Source organism: Branchiostoma floridae, chromosome 5, assembly GCF_000003815.2.
Source record: "Branchiostoma floridae strain S238N-H82 chromosome 5, Bfl_VNyyK, whole genome shotgun sequence".
Taxonomy (NCBI): Eukaryota; Metazoa; Chordata; class Leptocardii; order Amphioxiformes; family Branchiostomatidae; genus Branchiostoma; species Branchiostoma floridae.
In genome coordinates this window covers 13,436,087-13,446,774 of record NC_049983.1, presented here as the reverse complement: position 1 = coordinate 13,446,774, position 10,688 = coordinate 13,436,087, and the positions used below count along the sequence as shown (strand labels likewise).

The window sequence follows — 10,688 nt, the reverse complement described above, 5'->3', positions numbered from 1 at the left end:
CCTTTGCACACGTCACAGCTAGAAATTTTTACAATAGGATCAGCAAACACTTGTGATCTTGGGAGTGCTAAATTTTACTCCTTCATCAGTGATCTTTTAGCCTTTTAACTTTACTTTAGAATATTCATACTAATAATTGGAATATACATAACTGACAACAGGGGTGGGTATACTACAATTGCAACTTTAACATTTCATTAATCAAACGTATTAAATTACGTTAGAAAATAAAGCCTGGACAAATCAAGAGCGGGCCGGGTATGGCGATTGTAATCCTACACCAATGTTTCCATCTCACCTGGTTTGAATGTTGTCCGGTATCAGGACGGTCCGGTTGGCGCACCGCACCGTAAACGGACACTCAACCGAGGGTGACCCCGTAGATTTTGTGGAAATTGGACTCTACACTTCTCTAAAACTGCTTTAGTTCCGTTGTATCTGTTTACGTACTTTACGTATCGAGTAGCGGACACACCTGCACCGTAAACAAACACAAACACCACCTGCACGCCGTTATCCGTTCCTGTTTATGGCCGTGTGAACGCCGGAATGTTGCCTAGGTGGGGCCCAAACTGTCCCGGGTACAACGAGAGGTCACTCCCAGGCACAATTTCACGTCTCCTTCCCCCTCGAGGCCCGCCTGTACGCTCTATTGTTATGAAAATCCACCCATATTCAGCATGAATGCTCTACGACCCGGAGAAATTGGAGTCAGAATAACTAATGTCACCTATGACCTCAGAATAGTCTATTTTATATGGGGTATTCTGACTGAATGTATCCTAGGGGTATTCCGACTGAATACCATCAATAGGAAGTAAATGACATTATAAATTAACAATAATTAAAATTATTTATTAGTAATCTGTTTGTATAATAAAAGATACATTTAATCAATAATACTCAAGAATTTGAAATAGATTTATTTAAGATTACTCCTATTGTATCATGTATAATGGTTTCTTCTACAAATTTCTAAACCAATGGTAGACCTAGAAAAATCAAATGGCGGGTTTACGATAAAAAGCAAACGTGGAAGACCTCTCTGTTCCATTTGCCGCCGTCATTTCGCCGAGTAAGTGCAAACTTTGTTGACTGACCCTAACCTACATGAAAGTTTAGTGTTTAAGTCTGGCTAGATGTTGTTTGATAGCGAATCTAGTGAAAACTGAGGGCTACAAAGTCGTGTTTTTGTGGGATAATCGATGGGGAGGGGGGCGACTGGAAAACACACTCGTGTCATTTGTATAGTTGATGAAGAAAGATGCTTGACAAAGTTAGCTTAAGTTGCTCAGATGTCTTCTAACATGCATGATATTGCACTTCTGTTATGCTCTTTATTGGGAAAACAATTTACAGGGTTATCTCAACTGGGCAAATATTATGCACATAATGTAATTTTGTTACTTAAAATTTGTATCTGAAACATAATAACACAATTTGTTGACAATGACATAATTTTCATGTTAACATGATACTGATAATACTCGGTAGACAAGGAAAAAGATGTAATGTCTCTGGCACTCATATTTCAGGTACTAAAAAAACAACATTTGATAGCCATTGTCATGGCAGCAGGTCCTCCCACTGTGTTTGGCCACCCCACAGAACAGCTAGCAGACCTGTACAGCAGCTGTCCCAGTCGTCATGACCTGGTCACACAACTGCTGGCACTGTTTGGGCAGGTAGGGATGAAACATGCTAGGAGAAGTCTATACATAAAGATGTATCTGTCTTGTGGAATTGCTATCCAGTAGCACCGAGAAGATGTTGATTTTGTGTCTCAGAGCCGGATAGCAAATGCTTAAACTAGCATTTCTGCACTTGTACCTGTAAATGTTATAACAGACAACTTACTTACTATACTTGGTGGCAACAAGTTCCACTATTGCACTCTACGATAATTCTAGGGAAAAATAGATTTTTGAACATCTTGGTCTTGGGTTGGTAACTCTGGTACTTGAAGGCATTGCTTTCTCGTACTTTTCCAAGCTGAATTTGGCATGGATTGTCACCCATCAAACTTGAACAAGAGACTGTCTTTAAATTGTTTACCAGATGTGTTGTTGTTTACCCACAGAATAACCATCTGAGCTGCCCAAGGGTGTTCCTGTATGGTCCTACAGGTTCCGGCAAGTCACATGTCATCAGCAGCATACTTAACACCCTAAAGGTATTTATTCCCTTATGTTGGTGTTGTCTTATGGTTAGCATTGTGATACTGATGTTGAGATCATACAGCAGTACAGTTTTTGATTTTATGGTCTACAAAGTAGTTATTTAGTCTGCTTTTTCTTATCTGCACCTGTGCACCATAAGCAAGTAATGTGCATTAGAGGCCTGCATCTTGTTATTTCATTTCAACCCAAGACTAACATCACTACTGTTTGTAATGTGTTCCCAGCTACCCCATGCATTAGTGAACTGTGTGGAGTGCTACACCTCCCGTCTTCTATACGACCACATCCTGAACCAGGTGGCTCTGGTCACACCCGCCCCAGACAACGACTACACAAACTACAGCCGCTGTGACAACATGAACGATTTTGTCAAGACATTACGGACCATCATTGAAGATCGAGAACTACAAGAAGAGACTATGTATATTGTAAGATTGCTCATATTAAACATTGTCTTTTTGAATGTTAAAAGTTCTTGAAGTAATAACCAGGGCTCGAAATTCATTTTTGGGATTAGGTGCACTGGTGCACCCAGCTTTAAAAATTGGGTGCACCAAAAAAATTTTGGGTGCACCACTTAAATTTAAGCAATAACCTAAAAGTAATAATAAAACTTAGTTACAAGCTATCAAATTCTTAACAAGTACCATGACAGACCTTTTTATTATCTTTCTAACACAGGAATATGATGTAACTTGTTATACTAGTATACTTTGATATCTTTACATACATAGACCTAAGAAAATAGTTGGGTGCACCCTGTGCACCCATAGAAAATAATTGGGTGCACAGCTTCAATTTTGGGTGCACCTGGGTGCACATGCACCCAGTATTTCGAGCCCTGAATAACAGATATGCTGGTAATGGGTATTTTATAGCAATAGCAAATCTAGAATGTAGATATGAAGCTATGTATTTTGAATGTCATGAACTCATGATCTGTTAATTTTCTTCATAGGTACTGGACAAAGCAGAGAGGCTTAGGGAAATGGATATGAACATCTTACCTGCCTTTTTGAGGCTTGGGGAGTTGGTACGTTAGTAATTTCTTAGAGTGGTATGTCACACATGCCTGGATTTGATAGGATTTATGTCTGTGACGTAGGCAGACAAACTTTTCTGCTACAAATAAACTTTAGAGAGCCAGAAGTTTTGCTATGTTATGTTCTACATTTTGTTTTATTATGTTTTGTTACATGCATATCTGTTTCAGTTCAAAGGAATAGCTACTCTTCTATTCAGTGTTTCCGCCAGACCTCAGCTGGGAGGCCGTCCACCTTGGGGCGCGAAAACCGCGAAAATTAAATTTAATTGCAAAACCGCGAACATTGTAAAACCGCGAAAATTAAATTTAATTGTAAAATCGCGAAAATTAAAGTTAATGGTTAACTGTCGCAAGAAAAAACAAAACAACTAACGTCCGATTAAGTTCAGTGCTGAAGTGTTATGATCTGGGCCGCGTACCGGTATGCCGCACCGAACGGGTACTACGACTTTTAAAAAGTTCTAGAAACGGTTCTTGGACTTTCAAAAAAGAAATAGCATTTGTATATATTCTCTTTTATGTTGTGGTATACTTATAAATCATCTAAAACCTTCCATAGATCGAGAAATTTGCGTTCAGAAATGACGAAAAACATCGTCTATCGGCGACAGTGAGCGTAATGGCGGCCGAAATCCCGCAATCTCACGTGGTGACTTCTCGCGAGATCTGGGAAAGCTAGCGACGTCACGGGAAACTAGCGCTGTGATTGGCTAGGATACACAACAACTACCGACCGCCATTTTTGATGCAACAACAACAACAACAACAACAACATTTATCCCGAAAATTTCTGCCGTTTTCGGAGATTTTTCGGGCTCAAAACTCATATAAAAAGGAACCAAAGTTATACTTGATGTTTTTTACGTCCATCATCTCTTATGTGAACACTTTATTTTTCCGCTGTGTTGCCGATAGCGAACTTGAACGAGGTCGATTTCCCGTGCCGAGCACCCGGGCCGGTGGGCACATGTATCTGATTGTGTTTTGTTTTGTTTACGATGATTGACGATGAAAACAGAGACTAAAGTTGTTAATCTAGACAAAGTTTAATAGTGTGCTGTCTTATTTCTCCCAATTAAACAAAGTTTAGTTTGTAGTGTTATACTTATAGCGAGATCGACCTACCGCCAAGTTTGCGAATTATGTGACAGGGCAAATTCGTGTAACTGAGGCCTTGAAAAACGGGTTTTGATTATCGTATGCGAAAGGCCGCCGACACACATTGTCAACAACTATAACAATAGCAAAACAAACAGTGAGCGGCTTTCTGACTGTGGACGGCGTCCCAAGCCTCTAGCTTCAATACAAAACACAAAACTGCGGTTTACATTTATCAACTTTGTACAGATTTCTCGGCAAAATGTGGGTCGCAATTTTTTTTATGAGGACGGCCTCTGGTTGCGTTCAAGCCGTCCAAAACGAAATGAGACCGTCATTGGACGGGTGGACGCCCCTCTGGCGGAAACACTGCTTCTATTCTATTTTTTATTTTGCAGACTGGATGTAATGTGTGTGTGGTTCTGCTGACAGAGATTGTGTGGGAGAAGTTTCGAGCTGGGACAGGGATGTGTGAACCTCTGGTGCTGCACTTCCCAGATTATACGAAAGGTGGGGCTTCTGAGGCGATCATAACCATTCCTTCCGTAACTTTGTCACATTATACATGTATGTAACGTTATAGTTTTGTCTGGTTTGGTTTGGTTTAGACAGCTTTTAAGTTTGGTTCGAGCGGAAGATCGACCAAAGTAATTAAGTATAGTTTGCATTAATCAGTTGAACATCTATAATGTTCTTGTTGAACAAGTAGTTTTATGTAAACAGTATCCGTACTGTTTTGATGTACTGAATTTCCTGACATGTTGTCTCATTCCAGATGAATTGTTGGAGATTTTGTCATCAGATTGTCCCACTGGTTATACTAAGGACTTCTACATGTCATATGTCAACATTGTTCTTAGTGTGTTCTACATGGCCTGCAGGAACCTGAATGAGATAAGGCACCTTGTAAGTAAAAGTCATAAGAATGCTATGTGTCTAATCTCAGTCTTACTCTGAACACATCATTTTTTTTTGTATGGACTTCCATTACTGAATGGCTAAAAATTTAGGGTGTAATATTTTCAGGAAATTTATACTGCATTTACATAAAATTGTGAATTCCAGCTGACTGGAGCAATGTGAAATGAATTGTAATGTACGTGTATAAGAATTATAAAACTTGTTTAATAGAAATTGACAGATTGTTCAATCGTTAAAACATGTATTTGCTTCTACAGGCTCTACTCAACTTTCCAAAGTTTTGTGAACCAATTAAAAAAGGAGAAGGTTAGTATGGTTTGTTCTTTTACTAAATGAAAAGATGTACATGTACATGTACATGTATAAAGTTGTGAAATAAAGTGAAGTCGATAGTACAGAATGTTTGTAGAACTATTTACTTGCAGACCTGCACATGGAGATTTTGTGCGACTTTAAGTTTTTTTCTGTTGGATTCTCAGCCACTGAAGAAGATGTTCACAAGTTGTGGAGGAACATTGAGCCACATCTGAGGAAAGCTCTGCAAACTGTCTATCTTAGAGAGGTGTCAAGGTGAGGAACATCTATCTGTTAGTTGCTTTGGGAAAAAAAGACCTTCCATAGATCAAATGAGATAGTTGTATTGTTTAACATTTGCAAAATGACATTTCCTGAGATTCAAGCAATAGTCCAAATCTCTAGCAAAAGGAACTTAACACAATGATTTAGTGTCAACAGGTTATGATTATTATATTGACACTGTTTTTCAGTGCTCAGTGGGAGAGGATGCAGGAGGGAGCTGCTACACAGGAGTCTTCATCAGCAAATATCAAAAGTATGTTAAGCTAGTACCTACTTGTGAGCAAATATTTGGAACAAAATAGAACTCAAAACAGGTTACAACAGCATGTACAACAGTACAAGTAACATTATATGGTTCTTTTTTTTTCAAATTTTTGTGAATGGTTCAATCATTTTTTTGTATTGATACAGTAACTTCTATTGCATGTGATCTCTATCATTACAGATTAAGTGTAGATGTTAAGTAGGCAATGAAAAGAATTACACATCCTTTTGTCATCCCATCAGTTTATCAGAGAATTGAAAGCCAAAGCTTTACTCTGTTAACAGATATCAACCTTCTCCATGCTGCCTTATCCCACAACCAGTAGAAAATATATGATAGGCTACTTTTTTTTTTAGGGTTCTTAAGTTAATGTACTTATATACAATTGTATATCTTTAGCACTAACAGGCAAAGTGAATATGGAGCTACCGTTCTACTCCAAGTTTCTGCTGATTGCTGCTTACCTGGCATCTTACAACCCTGCTCGGACAGACAGGCGATTCTTCCTCAAGGTCTGTACATGGGTGCCACCTATTGGTCAGTATCGGTACTGCAGTCACACTGAGTTCCTGACTGGAGTCTCATTTATTTGTGATTGATGGTCCCAGTAAGCATACATAGCTCATGGATTAGGAATATTTTTAACTCTTTGCATTAACATGTTCCATGGTAACCTGATAAAGTGCATGAAAAACAATCACTTAAGGCTTGATGTACCCCCAGGAAGGTTGAAAAAAGTGCCAGTGTGCCTGTTGGCATTACATTTGACACAATGTCTTCATTGGTTCTGGAGCCTTTACCTTCATGCCTTTACCTGAACCATACCCTGAAACCTGGTGTTTTACGGTATACCACCTCGGCTTGTCTGCTCCTGTTGAAAGTTTCACCTAATTATAAATAGATATTCATGTACTTAGATATCTTAGAGTCTGTATCATTGAATTTTACAGATCAGTGATAGGTTAATATTTCATCCCTTTGGTGTTCATTCATACAGCATGCAGGGAAGATGAAGAAAACTGTACAACAGATGAAGAGAGATGAGAGGGTCAGTATGAATAACTCACATCTTTAAAAATCATCAACTGATCCATGCTGTGTTAGACTTTTGATAGTACAGAGAAAGTTACATGGATATAATAAATTTTATAGTATCATACTAAATTTACATTTGTTACACATGACTGTAGTTTTGCCATTCACTTCTTCCTTTGTTGTTAAGGATGATATCCAACAACGAAGATAATTTTCATAAGATTATAGCTAAACCTCCCTCCTTTGCCTCCACACCATGAATCAATGTTTACACTCCTATTAAGGTATTCGTGGGCTACAAAACAATAGGGATAACCGTTTTATATATAAAGTATCATCAGCACTACATAATAGCCTAGTTTAGGCCAAGGGACTGAACTTCTCCTATTTTTCCCTACAGGCCAGTAGTCAGTTGTTGGGTCCCAAACCCTTCCCACTAGACAGGCTGATGGCCATTTTCTACAGCATTGTGGAGGGCAAGGTCGCACCTACAGCCAACATCTACTCACAGGTTTGTGCCTGGAAATAGATCAGTTAGTGATAGAGAACCTGGTTTGAAAGCTGTTTAGCAAAGTCACACCCACTGCCAACATCTGCGCACATCTTACTTTCTGAAAATTAGTGTGTTAACTAAGAGATAAGTAAGTTTACAACCAGTTTGTCAATTTGAAAGTGGTATCTACTGTCAACATCTAATCATATGTTTGCATTAATGGGAGGTTTCACTCCTGAGAGGTTTTGGTAGTGGGTGCAATGTGCAGTAACATATTTCAAAATCAGCATCGGCTCAAAGATTAATTTGTTGGGATTGGATGAGTTACTGAAAGGTATCTTACCAGTAGTTTGAAATCAGGTTGTTTATGAGATTGCAATGAATACAGTCTGCCTGCTACTAGTAACTCCTCTGTGCTTTGACACCATAGATCTCTTCCCTTGTGACCTTGCGCCTGATGACCCAGGTGGGTAGTGATGACCAGCTGGACGGGGCAAAATTCAAGTGTACAGTGGGGCTGGACTTCATGAGGTCTATAGCCAGGTGAGCAACATCCTCAACAACAGATTTTTGCCTTCCTTAGCACCTATCCCTAGTTACTTGCTTTCTTTTCATATTAAAGAAACAGTTACTTATTTCTAGGCTCTTTTGCAAAGGGATATCTGTCTTACAAGAACTCCATTCAGATTGTATCTCTAACTGAAGAGTGTAAGTTCAGTGCAATTTTGGGATCTGTCCAGAACTCTTCCAGTGACTGTGCCTTTCAATACAATACAATAATCTTTTTGCTTTTTTTTTACAGGACTGTAAACTTTGACATCATCAGGTATCTGTATGATTTCGTTTAAACTACAAAGCCACAACTGACTGTCCAGAAGCATGATGTTACTAACAACCATCAAGTGCAGAAATGTGACGACAGTGGGCCAATGTATGTCTGTCTAGGCTGTTGTAGAAAAGTCACAATCAAGTGTTTAACCTCAGGTGCATGAAGATTTCTTTCACATCATGAACTCAATGAAAACCATGAAATGTCAAATCGAAATAAATATAAGATGTAAATGTAGTTTACCAATGATTATGTTGAGAATATGACTGAGAGTCATGTACTTCTGCATCTTTTGGATGAAAGCTCAAGGGTACATCATACTATAGTGAACATCTGCTTTTGAGTGTAACCATGTACAATGCCATCAAGGTATTGATCCATATATACTTAGTAATGAAATATATTAAGGAATAAAAATGGTATTTTCTCACTCATGGAAAAAGTAGCATGTGTCAATTACTTCATGTGACTTTATAAGTACATCAGACATCTAGTGTATTATGTACATGTTGTACTTGTAGAACAAGATAGAACTTTTTCCTCTGACATCATTCATTAGGACCTCACACCTTGTTAAGTATTGAAATGTAATCCCATGTCAAGAACCTTCAACTTCCCACTGACTTATGTTACAATCTGCATGAAATCACTGCACATTCCTAATCTTTATGGGCAAAGATCAGCTATGGTCAATTTCAGAACTTGATGATGTGCTGCAGGATTGTTCCTCAGGACCTCACACCTTGTTAACTACATAATGCTGAGCTCATATGTTCTCAAGCCTGTGTGGCAAGGATTAGTCAACCCTTTTACAATCCCCTACGTGAGGTATCCACGACTTCCAATCCCGCAAATCACACTCATTCATCCTACACTAACAACATGGTGTAAACCAGGAGGTTTGATTAACTTTGTGACCCAAGGTCTGTATTGAAGTTCTTGAGCTTGTTTATGTACTTTGCACAATCTTGCAGTCTCTTTGCTTGTTCAGAAATGTTGTTGAACCTTGGAAGATTTTACCTAGCAGTTTGGTGAAAGATAGGAAACAGAAAAGCCTACAAACAAAGATTTCTTATTCCTCGGCTTGACAACTGTAAAGTACATATACATGTATCATACAGCTACAAATCTGTTAGCTATTTTGCACATTTTGACTACTGTGAGGACTTCTACATTTGCTTGAGTGCATGCAGGGCACAGGAGATTTAACAAGGTAAGCTTATCTTCCTTGCCATCATCAATTTCCGTGCCTCTTAATTCATGCCTCTTGGGTCTTTTAACTCCTGCCAAAAGTGTGAAACTCAAGAAAGCCAAGTTAACTGTTACAGCTAATTGATTGTCATATGCTTTTCCAACTGACAGAAAGTCAAATCAAGGTCTTGCTTGCTGGAGTTGTTTTGTCTCCTCAACTCTAATCCTGTGCAACCATTTCCTCCAGGGCATACCAGTTGGGATAAGGCACAGGACATCCTATTGGTGCTTATGTAAGGGACAAATCTGTCCTCATCTCTTCCACATGTGACTCTTACAGGGCACTAGTTTCCAAAGGTAAGACAATTGTTCTTGTCTTGAGAATCAAAGCTCAAATATAGAAAAGACAGTTCTATTTTGCCATAGAATCAACTAAATAGAAATTTAAGATAGGTATTGGATTAGGTCCACTAGAGTCAAATGGTTGATACAAATGTGCTATGATAGCATCATAATGGGTATTCCTAATAGCTTTTGGGGGATGCGGTTTTTGGTAGGCCTTATGAAAGCCTTGAGTCCTGTATTAGCTCTTTACATTTGGATGAAAATGAAATTCATATCTCGATGTTGTAACTTAAAACACTTGCATGGTGATTGTTTCTCTTGGAAAACAGTTGTAGCAGTGTCCTTCCACAGGAAAAGGTGCTTTCTTCGAGACAAGTGCAGTGTGATTCCATGGTGTCAGGTTCAAGTCACTTAGTCAGTGGCCTTTAAGTCCTTGACAGAAAATGTATTTTTGACACCATGACTTCTACTTGGCTTAGAAAGAATGGTGGTAAAACATATTCCTAAGGCAAATGATATTTAAGTTAATTTGGTTTGAACTCAGGTTGGGAAGAAAAGCCTTTGTTTTTCCAGTCATTTAATTAAATCTTGGGGATTGCTAAAAGTTGATTTAAAGGAAAACCTTCCGTTATCTGCCTCATTGTCACATTGTAAGCTTATTATGAATAGTTCTAATCAGCTGATAGAAGGCTGTCAGAAAGTGAGGG

At 38.7% G+C, this 10,688-nt stretch overlaps 2 protein-coding genes across 2 annotated transcripts in view; one reads left to right on the top strand and one right to left on the bottom strand.

Moving 5' to 3' along the window:
- LOC118415844 (LHFPL tetraspan subfamily member 3 protein-like) overlaps positions 1 to 733 on the bottom strand; it is a 12,176-nt gene extending 11,443 nt beyond the window's left edge. Inside the window, exon 1 of the mRNA XM_035820699.1 lies at positions 299 to 733. The gene's annotated coding sequence lies outside the window, so the exon portion shown is untranslated. The remainder of the gene's footprint in view (positions 1 to 298) is intronic.
- A 252-nt stretch (positions 734 to 985) lies between these two features.
- LOC118416627 (origin recognition complex subunit 5-like) lies at positions 986 to 8,882 on the top strand. Its single transcript, XM_035821783.1, has 15 exons — positions 986 to 1,075; positions 1,536 to 1,685; positions 2,081 to 2,173; positions 2,405 to 2,608; positions 3,139 to 3,213; positions 4,722 to 4,833; positions 5,099 to 5,229; positions 5,502 to 5,550; positions 5,724 to 5,814; positions 6,012 to 6,076; positions 6,488 to 6,600; positions 7,086 to 7,136; positions 7,524 to 7,634; positions 8,047 to 8,159; positions 8,419 to 8,882. The coding sequence occupies exons 2-15, from the start codon at positions 1,569 to 1,571 to the stop codon at positions 8,462 to 8,464; spliced, it is 1,371 nt and encodes a 456-aa protein (XP_035677676.1). The 5' UTR covers positions 986 to 1,075; positions 1,536 to 1,568; the 3' UTR covers positions 8,465 to 8,882.
- The last annotated feature ends 1,806 nt before the right edge of the window (positions 8,883 to 10,688 follow it).